The 24,760-nt window shown below is 38.4% G+C and overlaps 1 protein-coding gene across 2 annotated transcripts in view; it reads right to left on the reverse strand.

Moving 5' to 3' along the window:
• The window catches only part of RTN4IP1 (reticulon 4 interacting protein 1), a 50,766-nt gene that overhangs the window by 8,830 nt on the left and 17,176 nt on the right, over positions 1–24,760 (reverse strand). For both annotated transcript variants that reach the window (XM_012651167.1, XM_012651168.1), the window contains exons 5-8: positions 16,116–16,164; positions 8,621–8,757; positions 4,900–5,083; positions 1,261–1,353 (exon numbers count right to left, since the gene is read on the reverse strand). In XM_012651167.1, the coding sequence (XP_012506621.1) occupies positions 1,261–1,353; positions 4,900–5,083; positions 8,621–8,757; positions 16,116–16,164 (463 nt within the window). The remainder of the gene's footprint in view (positions 1–1,260; positions 1,354–4,899; positions 5,084–8,620; positions 8,758–16,115; positions 16,165–24,760) is intronic.

The raw sequence follows: 24,760 nt of genomic DNA on the forward strand, positions 1-24,760 counted from the left end.
GGCAGGGGGCAAGCAGAAGAAAGCCCACCTCCAGGGCCTCTGTCCGCGTGTTTCAGCATGGCTCATGCGATGGCAACACAGGCTTGCTCCAACCCCCTTCTCTGCCCACTGCAAAGTGACAAGGACAAGACAATGTACACTGAAGTCCCAATTCAGCTCCCAGCACTAAGAATGCAGCTAATGGTGGAGAAGGAAAAGCACAGGACTCGGAGTCAGAGAGAGTGAGTTCTGGTCCTACTTCTGCAAGCCTGAGCAGGCTCCTTTTTCACTGTGAGCCAGTTTTCTCATCTGTAAAATGAGAATCTTTGTATTTATGATCTCAGGCAAGCCTCTAAGGTGTACAAGGTTTTCCATTCTATAACTCCATATAATCTCTCAACAAAATCACATACATCAGCACCAGAATATGAGGGCACCTTCTGGATTATTCCTCCAGAGATGGAATGGCATGGCAGTTAAGACCATGTAAGAACCCAAATAAGCAGGTGATAACTGAGGAAACTTTCAACCCCCAGGAACCTTGAAAGGCCTTTTGACACCCCCCAAAAGGATGAGCAGACGATAAGCAACAGTCCCTTCCTGTGAGACAGAGAGCAGCAATCAGAGGATACCAATCAGTTGTTTCCACCCAAATCTCCAACGGTTCTCACTCACACCCTGGCCACTGAGCTTCTTGGACATAAATTTGCCCTCAATTTTATTACACTTGCCTGGGAATCAGGAGGCCTAGGGACCTGACTTCTCATCCATCTATGCTGAGATTTAGATTCCATAGTGTTTGTTCCCTTGCTCATCTGGAAACCTGCTTACCTCCATAGCAGCCTCATCCTCAGACTAAAGAAACTCCAGGGCAGTTCTACCGTAAACTTGCAAGTGTGTTCTCACCTCTGTGCAGAGATTGCCTTCATGGTGCCATCTTTTCAGAACCATTTCCAAAATATCAGCAGCCCAGAGTAGATCCCAGCTCTGCCACATCTAACCAAGTGTCTTTGGGAAAATCACATAACCTGCCTGGGCCTGCCTCTTCATCTACTAAACCAAGGGGGTTGGACTAGATGGGGTAAGATCTTTTTCAGATGTAGCAGTCTATGTCTATGATTCCCACGGAGATAAAACCAAAGATACAGCACTTAAATTTGGCCATGTAAGGCAATGTATATACTGGCCAAGCCTACCTTTGGAGAGGTCCTATTGACTAGCCTTGGTGGGCAGGTCTACAAGAGGTGCTATAGCAATATAAAGGTTTCCAGATGCACATACCTTTCCCGCATCCACCAGTTCTGCAATTTCGTCTAGACATGTACCACTGGCCATGAAAAAGGCCCAGCGATAATGGACTCCTTGCCAGAAATGCTAAAAAGAAGAAAACAAAATATGTCAAATATGAAAAAGGATAAAGGCTGACTAGATACAGATTTAGGGAAAAGCATTGTCTGTATGACTAAGACAGACAAACTGATTTCCCTTTTCACGCTGACACAGTGAGTTGTATGCCCAGCACCTTAGCACAATGACTGAGAGTAGATGCTCCATAAGTGATTTAATAAATAAATAAATGAACACACACATATCCATGTCAACTCAGGCTGCTTCTCCAAGCTGTGACTGACAAGAAGGCAAGCACAGGAAAGCTTTCCTTAAAATGATAGTCTGAATAGTCTTATATGCTGGATTTCTTCCCTAGGTGGAATCAGGGCTGAGATCTCTAAGCTTTCCCTACTAAGGTTTGAATAAAACCCAGAGGCACCAGAAAAGAGATCTTTACCAAATCTAAGAATGCTTTGGGGGAAATAAGCATCAAAATATTACCTTAGACAAAGAACCCAATCACAAAATTTTTTTTCAGCCTCTGACAGGAATAGGCAGCTTTAAAGGCAAAACAAACTGTAAAGTTCCTCATGTATCACGGCTGGATCTTTCTCTACAGTTACAGCAAATACCAAGCCATCCAATCTGGGTATGGAACAAAACTTCTCCAAAGGAAGATGAGAAAAACTCATACACCGAGAGGGTTCCTGACCACTCTGCTGCTATACCACTTGCAATTGCTATTCTTTATGTCAAGGTAAGGTGGGCCACTATCGAAACAACAAATGAGCTGAGGTTCTCCATGACACCTCAATGACCTGCCCAACCAACTTCACCAGATGGGAGTTACCCGAGGTACTACGGGGCCAGCCAGTACCACAGGGCTACCCTCCCCACACCTACCCACAGCAGCTAGGTGAGCTTAGGCTTCTTTTCCACTGAGCTCACCCTCAGCCTCACAATCCCTCAGCATGAGGCTGGCAAGCGTAATGGAAAACCCTTGCCACCTTAGCTCAGGCGCTCACTAGTTACGTTATTTCGGTCAAGTTATCTTTTTCAGCCCATTTTCTGGCCTGTAGAATGGTGTTACTGCCACCTAGCTTACAGGGTTGTTGGAAGGATTAAAGGAGAATGTATATAAAATACCTGATGCATAAAATGTGTTCAGTAAATATCTGTCCAGTGCTGAAAGTAAAGCTTATAGAAGAAAGACTGGGATGATACCAAATCAGAGTTTAAGAATGCAGAAAGAAAGAAGAAACTAAGCTGTTGCCTAGGCAAAGATCATCACTAATCCAGAAAAACTGAGTTAAAGGAGTCACCATAAATAATTACCACAGGACAATAGATGTAAACAGTCTAGCTTATTCTAGAATAGGTGTGATGAGATATTGACTCCCCTCGGCCCTCAGAACCTTGGTTGGCAGAAGTCTCCAGATAGAGCAACCTAAATGTGCTGTTCAAATCCTACCATTTTCTACGTGTGTAATAACATGAAAGGTTAGGATGCACTGATCTAGGCAACTAACTTAAAAAAAAAAAGAATAAAAGCTGTTTGAAGGCTTGTGTGGCTAGATACCAGAAGCACTGAGAATGTCCCAAGCTTACTGTGGACCCAGTTAATGACAGTCAGAGAAGACCTGTTCAAATACTTCTCCCTAAGGTCTGGTCTCATAGACTACAATTAAAACATTCTGGTGATTGTTTAGGGTATTACAGAATGGTCACTACTGCCACATCTGTAATTCTTTATAGCATGTTGCTCTGCAAAGTGACACTCTTGGTCTGCAATAGCAGAATTTTTATATTCTGCTCCAAGGGGTCTGTGTATTTTTTCCCCAGACCATTATAGGAGAGAAAGTAAACCAAAGCAGGCACGAGAGTTGGAAGCATGACAATGAGGCTTTAACTGTGCATGCCCTCAGAAAGACATCAGAAACTACTTAAAAGGTTTTCACATGAGATTTCTACTATCATCTTTCAAGTAAGGGGAAAAGAGAAAATGAAGAGAGCTCTGGACTCTTTCCCTCTCAGAGGACAACTCTGAAGGTTAACTTGTAAGAGGTCTCACTGAAATACAAATTGTGAGATCTTATAGAAAACTTAAACTTATATTTTAAAGCACTGGAATGTCTGGGTTTTGTGAAGAGAGAAAGAAGAGACAAAGGACAGCTAAGATCCCTTTCTCCACCACAGGGTACCCTGAAATAAACCTGTAGCCGGCTGGCAGTGGGAGTGAAGGAGGATCAGAGACCATTGTAAAGACTGACAAGGGTGTTTTTATTTGATTCTACTGTTTCTGGCTGCCGACTGAATCAAATGCAAATAAAGAGCACCAGAGAGCAGGGCTTGCTTTGTTCGTCTCTATGACCCATACATATTTCGTAAGAATTCAGTTGTGGTCTCCTCCGTTATAGCTCTTCATTACTACTTCTATGTATTTAGCTGGTACACAGAATTCAAGAGACCAAAGTCCTAAATTTCACGCCCTAAAAGGTCCCAAATTAATTTCTAGAATAAAGATGCTAAAGATAATTACCAAGTCAGTCATCTCACAAACATGGGTCAGTGTTGGATGGATCAACACAATGACTCACAACCTTTTTAACCACTGAGGAACTTTCTACTGCCTTTTTCCTGAGTTTGAAGTACTTTGTCTAACGAAAAAAATAGAATTTATTTTTTTTACTATCATACTTCATTTCATACTAATTCAGATTTTAAATCAATATTCTGTAATTACCAACAGTTTATAACATGAAATTTTACAAGCTTCTGTCCCCACTGTGATGACAACAGGCTAGTATGTTAAGTAGAGAGCAGACTCTCAAGCTCTGCTATTAGTCCTGTAACCAGGGCTGATTTGTGCTAGTCTCCAAAGCCCACCACCTACCAGACTTGTTCGATTTAGGTGAAATGGCTCCATATGGTCCTGGTAACAGCAGCCCTGTTAACAGAGTCGGGCTGACTAACGAAGTCCCAGAAGGTCCCATGATGCCGTCAATAGCTAGAGTTTCTAACTCACATGGGATATGCAGTGTTAGGACAAGTTGATACAATTCCAGCAAAGGCTTGATGGCTCTACTAGCCTTATGTGGCCTCACTGAGGTAAGAGTACAATTTCCTTCAGGTTTTTGAAATTCAAAAAAAATGCCCACAGAACTCTGAAGGTCTAAAAGCCCCAGTCAAGAAGGAGGCAGATGGTGTATCAGATGCAATCAAGAGAGGCAATAATAGGTAATAATAAGAGCTAAGATTTAATAAGAGCTTTTTATGTACTAGGCATTGTGCCAAGTTCTTCACGTGGATTATCTCATTTAAACTTACAACAGTGTAGTAAGGTAGATATATTATCAGCCTCATTTACAGGTGAAGACTTTGGGGCTTAGAGATGTTCAGTAAATTGCACAGGGTCACACAGCTACTAAGTAGAGGTCACAATTTTAACCCTGTCAGTGTGACTCCAGAGTCCATGCTTGCAGCCACTGTGCTGTGCTGCCACCAAGTGAAGAGAAACCGGTAAGTGTCAAACCAATTTCTAGCCGCATGAGGCGCCTGCTTGCTCCCACCAACTGAGACCCTTCTTCCTACCTTTAATGTCTTAGAACCCACGGTGACTCCCGTCTGCAACATGCCGTCTGCTATGCCCAATTGGTCCATGTTCAGGAGGAAAGGAGTCACCAAAGTCACATAGGTGGCTCCTGACCATTTCTTGAGATAATTTAGAGCCCATGTTTCAGTGGATCCACCAACATTATCGAGGATAAAATCAAACCTGGAAAGGAAGAATCAAATAAAAACACTCTTGTCAGTTTTTACAATGGGTTCTGATTCTCCTTCACTCCCACTGCCGGCCAGCTACAGGGTTTATTTCGGACAACTCATAAACCATGCTGCACTTCACCATCCAGCAGAGGGGTGGCTGCTTTGACAGAGGAGAAAAAACATATCCATTCACTGGATCTATGGCTTTTCTCCAAGGTAAGTCAAGTATGACTAATTTTTTTTGTCATAAAATCATTTCGTTTTCTAGGCCTGGCGTGGAGGCTCATGCCCGTAATCCTAGCACTCTAGGAGGCTGAGGCAGGAGGATCGCTTGAGGTCAGGAGTTCAATACCAGCCTGAGCAAGAGGGAGACCCTGTCTCTACTAAAAATAGAAAAACTGGCTGGGTGTGGTGGCACACACCTATAGTCCCAGCTACTCAGGAGGCTGAGGCAGGAGGACCGATCACTTAAGCCCAGGAGTCTGAGTTTGCAGTGAGCTATGATGATGACATTGCACTCTAGCCAGGGCAACAGAGCGAGACTGTCTCAAAAAAATCATTGCATTTTCTAATACTTTAAGAATGACTTGAGCAAGTGGTTATGAACAGAGGGTGATTTTGACTCTCTACAATGCACAGAATAACCCCTCACAACAAAAAAATTATCCAGCCCAAAATGTCAATAGTTGGGAAAATAAGGTTGCCAAGGTTGAGAAGCCCTGACTTAAGCTTTGTCGAAAACTGCAAAGCTATCCATTCAAGTCAAAGTATTCTTTAGTGTACATGGACACTTGAAAGAAAAGTTTATACAGTTTTCACCCACAAGAATAATTTGCTTTTATTCCCTCCACAGTCAGAAATGCTTCTACAAGCATCCTCCTCACCTTCTGGAATTTTCTATTCTTTGGTTTCACATACAGCATCTGGACAATGCATAAAGAGAAATCAACAGCCTGATCTAACATGCCAAAAAAAAAAAAAAAAAAAAAAACCAGTCATCTTGTAATCCACAGGAACTGACAGATAATTCAACTCCTTAAATCCAACCTAAAACTGCTATAATCACTATATTCTACTTAAAGGGATAAAAACCCAATGAAGCTTTTAAATACTTTTGAAAACAAAGATCTATTTAGAGAATGCATGCACATAAATTAAGCAATTAAACTGATGAATTTCTCTTTAGTAAATCTTTTTTCCCTTCCAAATTCATCTGGATGAAGTCGAATATCAAAGCTTCTAAAACCAGCTTTGGCCAACTTTGTGGATCTTGAGTCTTTTATGAGACTAAACTAAAGGGCAAATAAAAATGGAACGGTATGAAATGCAGGAGAATGACCTTACTAGATGACTGCTCTTCTCATTAGAAAAGTTTCTGCTTCATTCCCAAATTTTGAATAAACAAATATGAGGATACTTTAAGAAAACTTAGAGGTAGCCTGGTATTATAGAACAGTCACTGTTTAAAAAAGAAGTCTGAAGATCCGGTCGTAGACCTAGCTGCTGTCCCATGAATGATTAGCGGCATGATCTTGAGCATGTGAAAACTCAAAAATCCTCTGCCCCTCATTTTCTCAACTTTAACATGAATGGGTCGGACTGAAGGATTTCAAAGCTGATTCTTCATATAAAACTCTAAGATTCAAATATCTAAAAAGCTGCTATTTGAAGGAAGGACAAATTTATTGTAGGTAGATTCAGAGATCAAACTCCAGGCAGGAGTTACAAAAACCAATTTTAACTAAAGCTGCCACACACACACACACACACACACACACACACACACACACACACACACACACACACAAAGTAATGGCCTGCATATGTAAGCTAGAAGTTCCCCCATTGGAAAAGTACAAGCAAAAGGAACAAGACCCCTTGCCAGAGATGCCAAGGAGGGAATTGTAGCACTAGGTTAGGGGGCTAGACTGAGTGTCCTCCAGCCTTTTTATCTGTCAAGTTCTTCTATTCTCTGGTAACAAATTCTAGACATGTATAAAACTTAAGGTAGATAGAGGGGAATGGGTAGGCCTTGGCCTCAGTCTCTTGCAGCTATTCCTAGACGCAGCAGAAGATATGAATGAGATCAACCTAAACCACCACTACTTAGAAGTCAGATTTCAGAGAACTGTCATGGCCTCACTTTCAAGGGGCCCAGAGAGGCTTAGACCCTGACACACAGGCAGAGGGGTAGCTGACAAGATCCCTGTAAGGGACAGTTACTTCTCAAATATGCCAAGCATGTTCCTGACATAGGAGCTTTACATTAGCTGTTATCTCCATCTGGAACAACTGTTTTCCTAGATTCCCTCCATAATTAATTAAACAAGTATTACTGAGTGCCCACTACTTGCTACTAAACTGTTTCAGGTAGAGGGATACAGCAGGGAACAACATACATACATACACACATACACACACACACACACACACACACACACACACACACACTCCCATTCATATGGCTTACTCACTGGAGCCTCTGCTCAAATGCTGCTTCCTCCAAGAGGGCTTCTGTAACCACCCTGTCTGTAACAGCCTCCTGCCCAATCTATCCCTTTCCGCTGCATCAGTCCTCTTCAGAGCACTTACCACTAAAACCTGTCAAACAAGCTCATGGAAGTGGGCATTTGTCTTGTTCACCACTCTAGCTGGTGTTTAGAACCCTGCCTGGCAAGAGCAGATGCTCCAGAAACAGCTGAAGGAACAATGGTTGGCTGGCTGCTGCTGGGCGCACCGCCACACTACTGCTGGGTGTGGGTGGTGCTGGCTGGGAAAGGCTGGGTAGTGTCCGACAGGGGCTCCCATCTTTTCATTTTTTTTTAACCCATGAAAATACACTTCAACTCAACTGGCTTCTGAAAACTAATTTTAAAAAAAGGAAAAACTTTTGAAATAGAAATAGTAAAACATCTTTGCAAACACTCCTCAGTTGTACTCACAGCTTCAGCTTTGTCTTGGCTGGATGAAGATCAGATTAACAAGCCTGAGCCACAGTCAGAATCAACAGGGCCTAAGAGAATTCCTGAATCTGTTCCTGTTTGGTACATCAGGCCAAACCACAGCCTGGCATTCAGACACACTGAGAATATCCACAGTGCTCCCGTTACCAATATTTATACTCACGTTGTTTCTCTTAAGCCCTTACTAAGCTAAAACACTGAAACCATGTTTAGTGCTAATCACGTATTTTCATGGACACTCTATATTCTTCCTGTGGTGCCAAGATGCCACAGAAGGGAACACGCTTCCAATTTTGTCTTCAGACTTCTTACAAACCAGCAATAAAAGTTAACTTAAAAATTAGCAAAAGACCATGGAAGCAAAATAACTTCCTCAGTACAAACCACATTATGTTACTGTGTTATATTAACATCTGGCATTAAAACAGAAACCAACCTAAGTAATTTCTAATGACATGGAATGTTGTCATAGATTCTTCTCACAAATTCCACCATGACCATAAGGCCACCAAACCATCTCAGACCTGCATTATCAACTGTCCTTGCTCCCACCTTCCCCATGTGAACACTGTTCTAATACATACGGTTTTAAGGATTTCAACTGCTCTTCCACATCTCCGGCTTTGTAATCAATTACATCGTCTGCCCCAAGCTTCCTTACAAGTTCACTGGCATCTTGAGAGCAAACTGCTGTCACATGAGCATCCCACGCTTTCATTATCTGCCAAAAAAAAAGGGGGGAGGGTTGGGAAACTTGCTTTTTTTTAAAAAAAAAATAGCAGCATGTGTACAGATATCAGACTAACCTCTAGAGAACTTTAAGCACCTCATCTTAACAAGAACTATAGGAAGCCATCTATCAGAGACTAGTAAAAATGATTAAATTTTTGGTTGCTAAGAAAATCGTGAGAAATAGATCTCATTTCCCCTAGACCAGACAGCAGTCACCTTGTTGTCATGCAATTATAACCAATCCACTTGGAGAAGGGCTCAGTGCCTCACCAGTATCAGAAAAGCCTCAAATTTAGCAGTTTCACAGATGGCAAAGGTAAATGTTCCCCTCTCCCCAAAATCACATGTCCTCAGAAAATGACTATTTCAAATGTGTCCAGAACATAAAAATGTAACATCTCTTCATTTGCATCTCTAGTAAGTGTTAACACTATTTTAAGTCAAACAGTGTATCAAAGTAACCAGTAAGTACTAGATATTAATAATATATGAAAAGGTACTCTTATAAAGAGGAAGAAAACATGGTCATTTTATTTTTAAAACATGGATCAGTTCCTCTCCCTTCAAGTAAGAAGACCTAAATAAATGATCCCAAGTTTTAAAATGCAGATGTCTTACATTTTAAAATTATAAGAAATAACTGGATTTAAATAAAGAGGAGAACTAAATTCTAATGTTATTCAGGATTAAGTATCCAGAAAGCATTCTACTCCAAAACTGCTATAATTCCTTCCTATAATACCAATTTCATAGAATTAAAAGGAGACTATTTTCAGCCTAATTTACGAATAGTTACTTGAAGCACACTAAGAAATTTTTGTACTGATACTTATAAGGCATAACAGATCAGCGGTTTTCTCAGTCCAGTCCTGAGTAGCGATTTCCTGAACTTCCTTAACGTAAGTTCATAAGGGATTTGTGTGTGTTTTGTTCACTGTTGAATACCCACTTCATGGCACACAAAGGTGCTAAATAAATTTCTGTTAAATACAAAAAATAAAGGGTTTTAAACTCATTCATAATCTTACCTAGTTTCTCACTTTAAAAAAGCAATACTGACCAAGAATTTATACAACTGGAAATCTGAGGGGAATTAAAACATTTAGGAGTGATATCATATATAATTTATTGTTTATGGGCTGCAGAGATACTTCAATATAATGACATGTTGCTTTTCACAGCAAGTCCCAAATCAAATATGTGATGAATATAATCCAAGATGAATAGCTCATTGTGACCATCCTTTCTACAATATCTATATAAAAAAGAAACTGTTGAGGAAAAGGAAATTATGTTCCAAGCACTTACATTTAATACATGTTGAAAGGTTTTTTGGTTTTTGGTTGTTTTTTTTTTTTTCCTATTCAGAACTAGCTTGTATCTTTCAACATTACTAGAAGGTTTTAAAAGCAAGCCTTATTTTTAAAGACATTTTTATGTGATATAAAGCACAATTATAATAAACACCTATAAGGCAGATGCCACCCAGATAAAGAAACAGAAAATCAGCAGCCACTCTAAAAGCTGTGCCCCCATAACACAAGCCCCTTCCTCCCCCATAAGTCATTGTGACCCTGATTTTTATAGTAATCATCTGCTTGCATTTTTAAAAAGTTTTATCACCCAAATATGCATTCCCTAGACACTATAATTTAGTCCTGTGCATTTTGAAAATGTGATATCTTTTAGGTCTCTTTTAAATTATAGGCTCTTCTTCTATCTCTTTGCTTATAATTTATCTGTGGAAGAATCCAGGCCATTTGACCTGCAGTTTCCCACTGGCTGGAGTTTCTGATTGCATATTCAGGGGGCTGTTCCACATATTGCTCTGTCCTCTGTATTTTCTGCAACTTGGCCGATGGATCTAGAGACTGGATCAGATTCACTTTCAATCCCTTTAGCAAAACTATGGATAATGTGTGGCAGACTAGAGGAGGCACATCATGTCTGATTGTTGCTCTTTGCATGATCTTAGCATCTGTAAGTGCTTAATACCTATATCTGTTTATTCGTAGTTGCAAAATAGTGATGTTCTAATTATATTTTTTTTCATTTGGTAGTTGGAATACTTTTAGAAACACCTCCCCTCACATATAATACTATTTATAATAGTATAACTGGTTTATTCAGTTACACAGTTCACATGGGAAAGGCAGGACAAATATTTGTTTCCCTTTATCAGTTTACAAGAAAATAAAATTAGTTTCCTATTATCTTCCATAAGTGATCACTTTTTAAAAATATAGCATCATGAACTCATGGATTTAAATATATTTAAAGGGCTTTAATCTATTGTAATTATCATTATTAGAAGCTTAAATTATCACATCTTTGGGAGTGTCTTCAAGTCGGCTACTGAATCTTTTGACATGACCTGATTAGTCTTTGACAGCGTCCTTGCTGTTTGATATACTCCAGGTTTATTCTTGTATATTTTGTGCTCCAGATATGAAATCTGCTATTTCTCCAAGAAGCCCCGCATTCTTTCAGCGAGCAATTACACTTTAAGAGATAGCTTTATATACACGCTTACACAAAATACCTCTTCGAGTTCATATTGATACTTCCAATTCAAATTTCAGATTACAAAGCTTTTATTTAACCTTTCTGCTATATCTCCTTTCTTCCACACCTAGGATCCTGGTTCTCAAAGACATGGAATGACAGAATTAAAATGACATAAATACCCATTTGTTCTATTATATATTACACATATAACTGTCTCTGAATAAGAATACTCATATCACTACCAGCATGATTAATGAAAGCATTAAAATAATTTTAACATGTGCTTTCCCTATTTTCCCTCTCCTTTTAAAAAAATAGTTGCACTATATTCACCTTGTCAGAGCATATGGCTGTTACCACACTATACTGTCTCCTTTTAAGCTCTCCCTTAGTTTTGTTCTACAGGTAACTACATTTAACATTCACCACCAGTGCTTAAAATGTCTCTTAGTCATTTTAGTTGACAGCAGCTCATTCTCTGGTAGATTCCTTAGAAAGGGATCAAAAGAACAATACTCCCCAAGTTCCTGCATGTTGATAATAGTCTGTATGTGCCTTTTATACCTGGAACACCAGTTTTGTTGTACCAAAAATTCTTGGCACACCATTCCTTGAGTATCTTAAATATGTTACTCCATTTTTTTTCTCACGAAGTGTTACTGTCAAGTCTGATGACAACTTAATTTTATTTCTCTTATAAGCCACATACTCATTTTACTAGACACTCAGAGGATGTTTTTTTCTTTCTCTTTAAATGCCAGTAATTTTACTATTAATACAATTAATTTTCCCTGGCATTTTTACTAGTAAATTTTCCTTGGTGTTGCTCACTCTGGATCTATGTTCTTAGAGACAGTTACTCAATATGTAGTTTCAAATCATTCTATTTTCAGGAAAGTAGGAGAGTGTCTTCAATTATTGTTTTAATATCTGTTCTATTCTCTTGCTTTGATTTCCCTCTTCAGGGACTACTATTACCTATATATTAATCTTCTTTGTCTGTCTTCAATATTTGACACTTTCTTTTGAATCTGTTTTTATATTCTTTTGTAATTAAAAATCTTTCCTGTATTCTATTTCTATTAAGGCAGTATTATGTGTTGTGTTTATTTGCTATTGAGGTCCTTCTAATTTAGTCTTCATTACTAAATGATTTTTTTCATTTATTTTTCCTTTTTTTCTGAGTTTTTCCAATTCTGATTTATTCTTTCATGTCTTATATTTTTAATGTCTTTTAACTTGTTTTGATAGAGGTTACATTCTGATCTGTTTTGTGTGGTCATGTTTTCTGACATATTTTCATTACAGACATGTTATTCTACACCTTATTCTCATTTTCCTTATAATAGCTTTGTATAGGATTTAAGCTTGGTAGTTTTTCTATTACTCATTTTTTAATTTTACTGAAGTATTTTTCCTGGGAAATATAACACTAAGTACATAGAATATAAATGAACAGCTTAACAAATTATTACAAAGTAAATATTGTAACCATTACTCAAGATTAAGACTAGAATACCACCTGTGCCCCTAAACCTCACAATCAAAACCTTTTCACTCCCTTAAAAGTAATAGCCACTATCAGGACTTTTACAGTAAACCTTTTCACGTTTTTATTAAAAAAAATTTTTTTTTAAAGTCAGGATCTCACTCTGTTGTCCAGGATGGAGTGCAGTGAGACAATCATAGTGCATTGTAACCTCTAACTCCTGGGCTCAAATGATCCTCCCACCTCAGCCTCCTCAGTAGCTGGGACTACAGATGCCTGCCACCACTCCCACCTAATTTTTTTTCTTTTTTCTTTCCTTTTTTTTTTTTTTTTTGTAGAGACATGGTGTCACTATGTTATCCAGGCTGGTCTTGAACTCCTGGGCTCAAGCAATCCTCTTACCTCGGCCTCCCAAAGTGCTGGGATTACAGGCATGAGCTACTGCACCCAACCCTTCCTCTCTTCCTTCCTTTCTTTCTTTCTTTATATTTTAGGAGTTTTACTTTCTAAGTAGGCATCCTTAAACACTATTGTTTAGTTTCACCTGTTCTTGGACATCATTAAATGGAATCATATGTACATCACTTCTTTCACTCAACATTCTGTTTCTGAGATTCATCCACTTCATCGTGAGGAATTATAGGTCTTTTTTCACGACTGATAATATTCCAGTGTAAGAATATACCACAATTTACTTATTCATTTTACTATTAATGGCCATTTGGGTATTTCCAGTTGGAGGATTTTCAATAGAACAGCCCTGCTCTGAAATTCTGGCACCTATCTTCTGGTGAACATGCTTGAATATCTATATATAGGGTATAATTCTAAGACTGGAATTGTAGAGATGTCATAGGACAATTTATATTCGGATTTAGTAGATGCCAAATGGTTTTCCTAAGTGGCTGGATCAACTTAAACTGTAGCCAATAGGGTATGATATTTCTCTTTTCCTCTCTCCATCTTTTTTCCATTTAATTGAATGAATTTAACTCGTTCAACCCACATTTACCAACAAGAGTCTCTGGATTGGGTCCTGAGTATCTAGCAGTGAATTAAAAAGTCAAAGTGTGCACCCCCTAGGAGTCCTCTCCCTACTCTCCCAGTTCAGTCAGCCCCCAGCACCATCTGGGTCCTCAAAAGGTCTAAGGCAGAGCCTGGGGTGGTCCACAGCACCCAAACCCTCCCTCATGGAAAGCAATGTGGCAGAGCCTCTGAGGGTGCTCACTGGCCCCTAAGTTGGGAAAAGGCCCTCTCTCTGCCATATTGAGAGAAGCTTAACCAAGCCCCTTCCCCCAGGAGCCAGCAGGTTAAATGTCTGACCACAATAGGAACAGCCACTGGGCCCCATCCAGTTCCTGGAGGCTTGGGGCACTGTTTTATTTTGAGGTAAAATTCATATAACAGATCATTCACCATTTTAACAATTTTTAAGCATATAATTCAGTGGCTTTCAGTATATTCACAATGTTGTACAACCATTACCACTAATTCCAGAATATTTTCTCCACCCCAAAATAAACCTCATATCCATTGAACAGTCATTCCCCATTCCCACCCCCTGCCACCTCCTGCCCCTGACAACCACTAATCTGCTTTCTGTCACTATGGATTTGCCTACTCTGGACATATGATATAAATGGAATTACACAATATGTCACCTTTTGGGTCTGGATTCTTTCACTTAGCATAATGTTTTGAAGGTTTATCCATGTTGTATTATGCATCAAAATTTCATTCTCTTTATGGCTGAATAATATTCCACACACATTGTTTATCCATTCATCAGTTGATATTAGGATAATTTCCATTTTTTCATTATTATGAATAATACTGCTATGAACATTCATGTACAAATTTATGGTTGAATGTATGTTTTCATTTCTCTCAGGTATGTACCTAGGGATGGAATTGCTGGGTCATACAGTAATTCTATGTTTAACATTGAGGAACCAACAAACTATCTTCCAGAGCAACTATACCCTAGGAATGCATGAAAGTTCCAATTTCTTTGCCAATATTTGTTATTTTTTGTGCATTTATTTTTTATATAGCCATCCTAGTAGGTGTAACATGGTATCCCATTATGGTTTTGATTTGCATTTCCCTAATAACTAAAGATGTTGAGCATCTTTCCATGAACTTATTGGCCACTTATATGTACATTCTTTGAAGAAATGTGTATTCAACTTCTTTGTTAATTTTAATTAGGTGGTTTGTCTTTTTGTTGTTGAGTTGTAAGAGTTATGTATATATTATGAACACTAGACCCTTATCAGGTAGATGATTTGCAAATATTTTCTCCCATTCATGGGTTGCATTTTCATTTTCTTGATAATGCCATTTAATATATCAAAGTTTTTAATTTTGATGAAGTACAATTTATTTTTTCTTCTGTTGCTTGCGCTTTGGGTGTCATATCTAAGATTCTGTTGCCAAATCTAAGATCATGAAGATTTATTCCTGTTTTCTTTTAAGACTTTTATGGTTTTAGCTCTTATATTTAGGTCTTTGATCCATTTTGAGGGTTGTCTTTGTATATGATATGAGGTAGGAGTCCAGCTTCATTCTTATGCCTGTGGCTATTTAGTTGTCCTAGCAGCATTTGTTGAAAAGACTATTATTTTCCCCATTTTGCCATTCTTATTGGAATCAGTTGACTATAGATGTATGGGTTTATTTCTGGATGTTCAATTTTGTTCCATTGATCTGTATGTTATTCTTATGCCAGTACCACATTATTTTGAATACTGTAGTTTGTAGTAAGTTTGAAATTCAGAAGTGTGAGTCTTCCAATTCTGTTCTTTTTTAAGACTGTTTGGCAAATTTGGGTCCCTTGCCATTCCATATCCATTTTAGAATAAGGTTGTCCATTTATGCAAAAAATGGCAGCTGGCATTTTGACAGGGTTTGCATCTGTAGATCAGTTTGGGGGAATATTGCCATCTTGACAGTATTTTGGCTACTGAACTTCTCTATATATTTTGCAATCAGCTTATCAATTTCTACAAAAAAGCCTACAGAAATTGTGACTAAAAACTAGTGTGGTTTTGGCATTGGCTATTTCCTACCAAATTGCAAACTTCCATCTACCTGCACTGTCCATGGTCTTTTGCCTAAAAGCGTTCCTCTGTTTGTCATACAAGACATCCACATACCCACTCATATATTAAACCAATGAAAAGGTTAACACATCCTCATAAATTAGAAGAGTAAAAGGAAATTACAGTGCATTTACCAGGCAGATGTACCTTTCTCACAGCTTTAAAGGAAAAATAATTTATAACATGTGAATTTATAAATTCATGCAAACAAAATCTCCCTATTCACAATAGTAAAAAATGTTTTACCTGTATAGCAAAAGTGCCAACTCCACCTGAAGCACCCAAGATTAAAGCACTACAATACAAAAGAAACCAAAATTAATGAGAATCTTAAGCAGATATAACTGAGTAAATAAGATGGTTTCAGCATGTAACTGGCCCAGTGATAAACAATCCCAAAAGTAAATAAAGTTATTCAGCTTTCCAAGATTATATTATGCAAGGATTTTTATTTTAGGTTCACCAAGAAGCTGTAAGTGCTTAAAGTCAGGCATTCTATGAACTCTTTACCATGAATACCGAATACCAAAAATACCAATAACTTGTATTTTTTTTAAGTAGCTCACATGGTACTTTGTAACATATGTCTTACAATTTTTCCAGGCTAAAATTACCATAGCTACCTCTATAAAACTGGGGCCCTTTTTAGTGTGTTAGACTTTTGCTCTCTAAGAAAAATCACATTCCTGACCACACTCCTGCCAAAGCAGAATAAATGTCCTATGTCCAGACGTGTTTTGTCAAGCTCATTAACTTTCACAAATGGAAATCAATCTCATCTTCAATTTGAGTTCCTGTTAAAGCAGATGAATGTGTTCTATTAGCACAACCATCCTTGTGCTCCAAGTTCTTCACATTTACTATGTTTACTCACTGCAGCCCTCCTGCCACTTGAGACCAAGGGTTCTGAGCCATAAGTTTATGGATGAGTTCAGGGAGGAGCTGGGGTTGAGGGGGTAGGGTAATGGATTATGAACCCTCGGAAATTGTGAATTTCCTAAAATACCATGCAAAATTTGGTGTGATTATGGATATATGCATTGGCAAGGAGAGAGATTTAGACCTATCATCTATTTCCCAAAGAAGTATGTGCTCCAAAATAGAATCATTGGTCAAGAATCGCTGCTTTACATAGTCTTACATTTTTTTTTTTTTTTTTTATGAGACAGGGTCTCATTATATTGCCCAGGCTGATCACAAACTCCTGGCCTCAAGTGATCCTCCCACCTCAGCCTCTCAAGTAGCTGGGACTACAGGTGCCAGCCACCATGCCTGGCTTGCGTTTTATTCTTGAATTAAGGTAGAGCTTCAGAGAATTGCCTACTTAGATTTCAGGTCTCCAGAAAATTGTTTGTACTGAACTACACTTGGTGTAACACTACCAATCAAGTGCTGAGGGAAATTATAAAAAGTGATTGTTTGATATTTGATACTTCCTTAGCTAAGGAGATACTACTAAAAGAATTCTTCATGAGAACTCCCTTTATAAGTGCCCACCGAAAATATTTTTTCTCAAGACTAAGTGGTGGGAGTATCTGTGTTATTTATCCATCACTATAAATTGCATAACTGCTAGACATAGGTAGCTTTTGCCTTGACTGCCAGAAAGAGCAGAGGATTTTGCCACCTATCTCTAGCAAGTACACCAGATCTTGGAACATGCATTCTGTCTATAACCTTAACTCTAGTTTCTTTTCAATTTTTTTTCCTCTCTTACCCAAATCACAGAAGGCTGGTTGTCGCCCTTTATATCTTAAAAGTTCACAATTGCTGAACCAGCTGTTCCCTTTGAAATTAATACCATTCAATGTAATTAATACAAGTCTCCTTATAAATTATGTTCCTTCTAGAAGAGTTACTTTTAATTTCAAAGAATTACAAATTGCGAAGAAGAGACTGTTGGGCCTCAGAAAACAATACCCCAAAGTATGGCACTTTGAGATGCTGAGTACCTTGAACCAAAGATGTAGCCTCAGAACCAAAGTCTCTCTGACCACCTCCCACCCTGGTCTCTTACCGCCTGGTCTCTGCCTCTCCCAAAGCACAGGGAGGGGCTTCCTCTGAAGTTCCCTTATAAGACCAAGAGAAGTTCCTCCAGAAAGAATGTAATCATCTTGGGCCTTTTCCCTATAATCTCATCAAAGAGTAACTCAAAGGAAAGAAGACTAGAGCAGATGCCACACCCAGAGCCCAGATGAACTGTGTCCCAGGCTACTGTCTATTCCTTGGGCCCATTCATCTCCCCTAAAAATCATTTACTCTTCCTTTAAAATTGCCTCTCCCACTTCCTTCTCCCCTACGAAGAAGGTAGTTAAGCTTTAAACATCTGGTCCTTTGAGTTTCATACTTGGAGTGACTTCTGTGTACTTGCATGTTAATACCTGCACGGGGCTCCACTACTGACAATGATAGCAACCCCAACTCCTCCAGCAGTGGGACTGCCACATGCCCATACATGTGGCTCAGGAACCTGACAACCAGTCTTCCCAGGACCCACTCCCACCATCACTGGCACTCGCCACCCAGGGACCTAGGGAACAGCCCACTCAGGGTCCATGACCACCACCACAGCTGGTGGCTGCATGCACTGACCAAGGGCCTGACAACTGGTCTACCCAGAGCCTGCTGCCCAGTCCAGCAGCAGGGCCCACTGCATGCCCACTATCCAGAGGCCTGAAAACTGACTTTCCTGATGTCCCCAAACCAAGCAAAACTGCCTCACAACCTCCATAAACAACTACAGCATAAGCCACTAAAGAACTTGCAGACCCTGCTGATGTTGATTACAGCCAAAAAAAAAAATCACAGACTATTCTAATGTGCCTACCCAGAACCAAAGCTAAAGCACCCTATTCAACCAACACTACAGATAAACATTTACAGGAAAAAGTCTTTTCCTACTAAAGATGCTTCATGAAATTGGGAGAAGTGACTGTTAAACCAGATGTGCAGATATAAACATAAGGACACAGAAACATGAAAAAGTAAGAAAACATGACACTTCCAAAAGAATACAATAATTCTCTAACAACAAACCCCAAAGAAAGGGAAATCTATAAAATGCCTGAAAGGGAATTTGAAATAATGATCTTAAGGAAACTCAGCAAGATACGGGGGAACACAAATAGACAATAAAAAGAAGTCAGAAAAAAGAATCAGAAAAACAACTCGTAATCTGAAGGAGAAATTCAATAAAGAGATAGATACCATAAAATAGAACAATACAGAAATCTTGGAACTGAGGAATTCAATGACTGAAATAAAAAAATACAATCAAGACTTCAACAATAGAATGGATCAAGCAGAAGAAACAATTTCTGAACTCTAAGACAGTCTTTTGAAATAACTCAGTCAGACCCCCCCCCCCAAAAAAAAATCAATAAAGAAGAAAACAGAATGAAAAAAGCCTACATGACATATGGGACACTACTAAGCAAACAAACATTTGCATTTTGGTAAATCTAGAAGGAGCAAAAATGGAGAAAGGCATAGAAAACCTATTTAATGAAATAGCTGAAAATTTCTCAAGTCTTGGGAGACATATAGACATCCAGATACAGGAAGCCCAGAGATCTCCAAATAGATTCAACACCAAAAGGTCCTCTCTGAGGCACTTTAGGCAACGCTAAAGTGTCAAAAGTCAAAGACAGGCCGGGCGCGGTGGCTCACGCCTGTAATCCTACCACTCTGGGAGGCCGAGGCGGGCGGATTGCTCAAGGTCAGGAGTTCGAGATCAGCCTGAGCACGAGCGAGACCCCATCTCTACTAAAAATAGAAAGAAATTATCTGGACAACTAAAAAAATATATATAGAAAAAATTAGCTGGGCATGGTGGCTCATGCCTGTAGTCCCAGCTACTTGGGAGGCTGAGGCAGAAGGATCGCTTGAGCCCAGGAGTTTGAGGTTGCTGTGAGCTAGGCTGACGCCACGGCACTCTAGCCAGGGCAACAGAGCCAGACTCTGTCTCAAAAAAAAAAAAAAAGTCAAAGACAAAGAAAATTCTAAGAACAGCAAGAGAAAATCATCAAGTCCCATATAAGGGAATCCCCATCAGATTTCTCAACAGAAACCTTACATGCCAGGAGAGAAAGAGATTATATATTCAAAATGCTGAGAGAAGAAACTTTCAACCAAGAATATTATAACTAGTAAAGCTAACCTTCAGAAATAAAGAGAAAAAGTCCTGCTCAGACAAGCAAAAAGTGAGGGAATTCATCACTATTAGATCAGACCTACAAGAAATGCATAAGAGAGTCCTACACTTGGAAACAAAAGGACAATATCTATCATCGTAGAAACACACACACACAAGTATAAAACTCACTGGTAGAGCAGATACATAAATGAGAATGAGAGAGGAATGAAACATTATCACTACAGAAAACCACCATACCACATGATAAACAGTAAGAGAGGAAGAAAGGATCAAAGGATACACAAAACAATCAAAAAAGAATTAACAAAATGGCAGAGTAAGTCCTCATCTATAAATAACAACCTTGAGTAAATGGTCTAAATTCCCCAATTAAAAGATATAGACTGACAGAATGGATTTAAAAAAAAAGACCCAACTATATGCTGCCAATAAGAAATTCATTTCACCTGTAAAGACACAGAGATTAAAAGTGAAAGGATGGAAAATGATATTCCACACAAATGGAAACTAAAATGCAGAAGTAGCTATACTTGTATCACAAAATAGACTTAAAGTCAAAAAACAAAAAGAGAAAAAGAAGGTCATTATGTAATGATAAACGGATCAACTCAGCAAGAAGATATATCAATGTAAGTATATTTGCATTTACCACCACAGCACCCAGATATATAAAGCAAATATTATTAGAGCTAAAGAGAGAGATACACTCCAATACAATAATAACTAGGGACTAAAACACCTCACTTTCAGCCTTGGACAGATTGTTAGAAAGAAAATCAACAAAGAAATATTGGACTTAAAGCACACTATAGAACAAATGGACCTAATAGACATTTATAGAACATTTCATCCAATAGCAGAATACACATTTTTTTTTTTTTTTTTTTTTGAGACAGAGTCTCACTCTTTTGCCCGGGCTAGAGTGAGTGCCGTGGCATCAGCCTAGCTCACAGCAACCTCACACTCCTGGATTCAAGCAATCCTTCTGCCTCAGCCTCCCGAGTAGCTGGGACTACAGGCATGTGCCACCATGCCTGGCTAATTTTTTCTATATATTTTTAGTTGTCCGATTAATTTCTTTCTATTTTTAGTAGAGACGGGGTCTCGCTCTTGCTCAGGCTGGTTTCGAACTCCTGAGCTCAAACAATCTGCCCGCCTCGGCCTCCCAGAGTGGTAGGATTACAGGCGTGAGCCACCGCGCCCAGCCAGAATACACATTCTTTTCATCAGCACATGGAACATTCTCCAGGACAAACTATATATTCGGCCACAAAATAAGTCTCAACAAATTTTTAAAAATCAAATCAAGTATCTTCTCAGACCACAGTGGAATCAAATTAGAAATCAATAACAAGAACTTTGGAAACTGTACAAATACCTGAAAATTAAACATTATGCTTCTGAACAACAAATGGGTCTATGAAGAAATTTAGAATGAAATAAAAAAATTTCTTGAAACAAATGAAAATAGAAAGACAACACAACCAAACCTACGGGATACAGCAAAAGCAGTAATAAAAGGTAAGTTTATAGCAGTCAACAGCTACATCAAAAAAGTATAAAGATTTCAAATAACCTAATGATACACCTTAAGGAACTAGGAAAGCAAGAACAAATCCAACCCAAAATTAGTAGGGAAAAAAATAATAAAAATCAGAGCAGAATTAAATGAAAAAATGCAAAAGATCAACAAAATGAAAGCTGGTGTTTTGAAAAGATAAACCAAATCAACAAACTATTACCTAGACTCAGAAAAAAGAAGACACAAATAAACAAAATCAGAAATGAAACATAAAGACGTTACAACTGATACCACAGAAATACAAAAAAATCATTAGAAACTATTATGAACAACCATATGCCAATAAATTGAAAGCCTACAGAAAATGAGTAAATTCCTGGACACACATAACCTACCACGACAAAGAAAAAACTGAAAATGCAAACAGGCCAATAATGAATAACACACTGAATCAGTATCAGTCCATTTTCTGTTGCTTACAACAGAATACCTGAAACTGGATAATTTATTAAGAAAAGGAATTTATGTCTTACATTTATGGAAGCTGAGAAGTCCAAGTTTGAGGGGTCACATCTAGTGAGAGCTTCATTGCTGGTGGGGACTCTCTGCAGAGTCTCCCAATGTAGCACTAGGCATCACCTGATAGCTCAGATCTCTCGTCCACTTCTTATAAAGCCACCAGTCCCACTCCCATGAAAACTCATTAAACCATTAACCTATCCATCCATTAATCCATAAACAGATTAATCCATTCATGAGGATAAACCCCTCATGACCCAAATCACCTCTTAAAGGGCCCACCCAATACTGCCACATTGGGGATTAAATTTCAACATGACTTTTGGAAGGGACAAACATTCAAACCATAGAAATCAGTAATAAAAAGTCTCTCAACAAAAAATAGCCCAGGACCAGATGGCTTTACTGCTGAATTTTATCAAACTTTCACAGAAGAGCTAATGCCAACTCTTCTCAAACTATTCCAGAAAATTAAAGAGGAGTAAATTTTTCCTTATTCATTCTCTGAGGCCAGCATTACCTGATACCAGAACCAGACAAGGACACAACAAAAAAAGAAAACTACAGGCCAATACCCTCATGAACACAGATGCAAAAATCCTCAACAAAATACTGGCAAACCAAATCCAACAGCACATCAAAAAGATAATACACCATGACCAAGTGGGACTTATCTGAAGGATGCAAGAATAATTCAACATATGCAAATCAATAAATGTGATATATCACATCAAAGAAATTAAAGACAAAAACCATATGATCATCTCAATAGATGAAGAAGCATATGATAAAATTCAACAACCCTTCATGATAAAAACTCTCATCAAATTAAATATAGAAGAAACATACCTGAACAAAATAAAGGCCATATATGACAAACCCACAGATAGTGTCATACTGAATAGGGAAAAGATGAAAGCTTTTCCTCTAAGAACTGGAAAAAGATAAAGATGCCCACTTTGACCACTCTTGTTAAACACAGTACTGGAAGTCCTAGTCAGAGCAATTAGGCAAGAGAAAGAAATAAAGGGTATCCAAATTAGAAATGAAGAAGTCAAACACTCCCTCTTTGCAGATGACATGATCTTATATATAGAAAAACTTAAAGACTCCACCAAAACACAGTAACAAATTCAGTAAAGGGGCAGTATACAAAATCAACATACAAAAATCAGTAGTGTTTCTACACACCAATCATGGATTGGAAGACTATTATTGAAATAACCACACCACCCAATGCAATCTACAGATTCAATGTAATCTACCAAAATACCCATGACATTTTTCACAGAAATAAAATTAAAAATCGTAAAATTAACATGGAACCACAAAAGACCCCCAAATAGTCAAAACAATGCTGAACAAAAAGAACAAAGCTGAAGACACCACACTACCCAACTTCAAAATATACTACAAAGCTATAGTAACCAAAACAGCATAGTAGGGTGAATATAGTTAATAATTTATTGTATATTTTTGAAAAGGTAGAAGAGAAAATTTTGAATGATCCAAACACAAAAAAATGATAAATGTTTGAGGTGATAGATATGCTGTTTTTCTGATTTCATCATGACATGTTGTATACATATATCAAAATATCACTCTGTATCTTATAAATATTTACAATTATTACACGTCAACTAAAAACAAAAGGAAATACATTCATTCCTCGGTATGCTTGGGAGACTGTTTCCAAGATCCCCACGTATACCAAAATGTGCACCTACTCAAGGTGTGTGTTCCCCACTACCCACCCCCGGCCAATAGTGACAGTCAGTCCTCCATAAAGGCAATTTCTGTAATCCTGCGAATATCGTTATTTTCAATCCGCATTTAGTTGAGAAAAATTAGTGTATAAGCAGACCTATGCAGTTTAAACCTATGTTCAAGAGTCAATTATAAATAAATAAGTAAATAAAGAAAGAATAAATGAATGAATAAATAAATTTGTATGCCTTTTCTCTTCTTAATCTGTCTACTGTCAGTTTATTTCAGCAGATGGAGTTATGGAACCTTCAGAGGGTAAAAGGAAAGTTCTTTTTGCCCTTACAATCCACTCCTTCAAAACCTTTCAATTCACACATTTTATAGCTTTAGTAATTCATAAATGGGGAAAAAAGCATTAAAACTGCTTCATCGATACATCCCCAAATTAATTTGCCTATGAAATATTTTACTCTCTTACTTTTGGCCATTCTTATAGAAGTATAGCTAGTCAAACTCTCATTTAAGTTCTTCATAATCTAATCATCTCCACTCTCTGACTTTTCTTTTCCTATTTCCTGAACAGAATTCCTCTCCTCAGAAACCATGGTCCCCTCATTCTTCCCCCACATTGACCCATTCTTCCAGGCTCTTGAATGCCTTTTATATCTGCTAAGGTTTCCTTTCCCTTGAAGGCCTGAGTCCCAGTTTTCCTCCACAATACCCTTGACATAGCCTGGAATCCGATATCCAATCCACGTTTGGCATTTATCACACTGTTAACTATTATACATGTGTTCTGCTTCCCAAGCTATTCTGCAAGCACTCCAGGACAAGAGACCTCACATCATGCCCTGTGTTGGCCACACTTCCCTGGATGTAGCAGATGCTTGATCAATGTTTCTTGACTTTAAAAATCATTCAATCAGGTTGGGCACAGTGGCTCACACCTGTAATCCTAGCACTCTGGGAGGCCGGGGTGGAAGGATC

This window comes from Propithecus coquereli, unplaced genomic scaffold, assembly GCF_000956105.1.
Source record: "Propithecus coquereli isolate 6110/MARCELLA unplaced genomic scaffold, Pcoq_1.0 Scaffold35, whole genome shotgun sequence".
Lineage (NCBI taxonomy): Eukaryota > Metazoa > Chordata > Mammalia > Primates > Indriidae > Propithecus > Propithecus coquereli.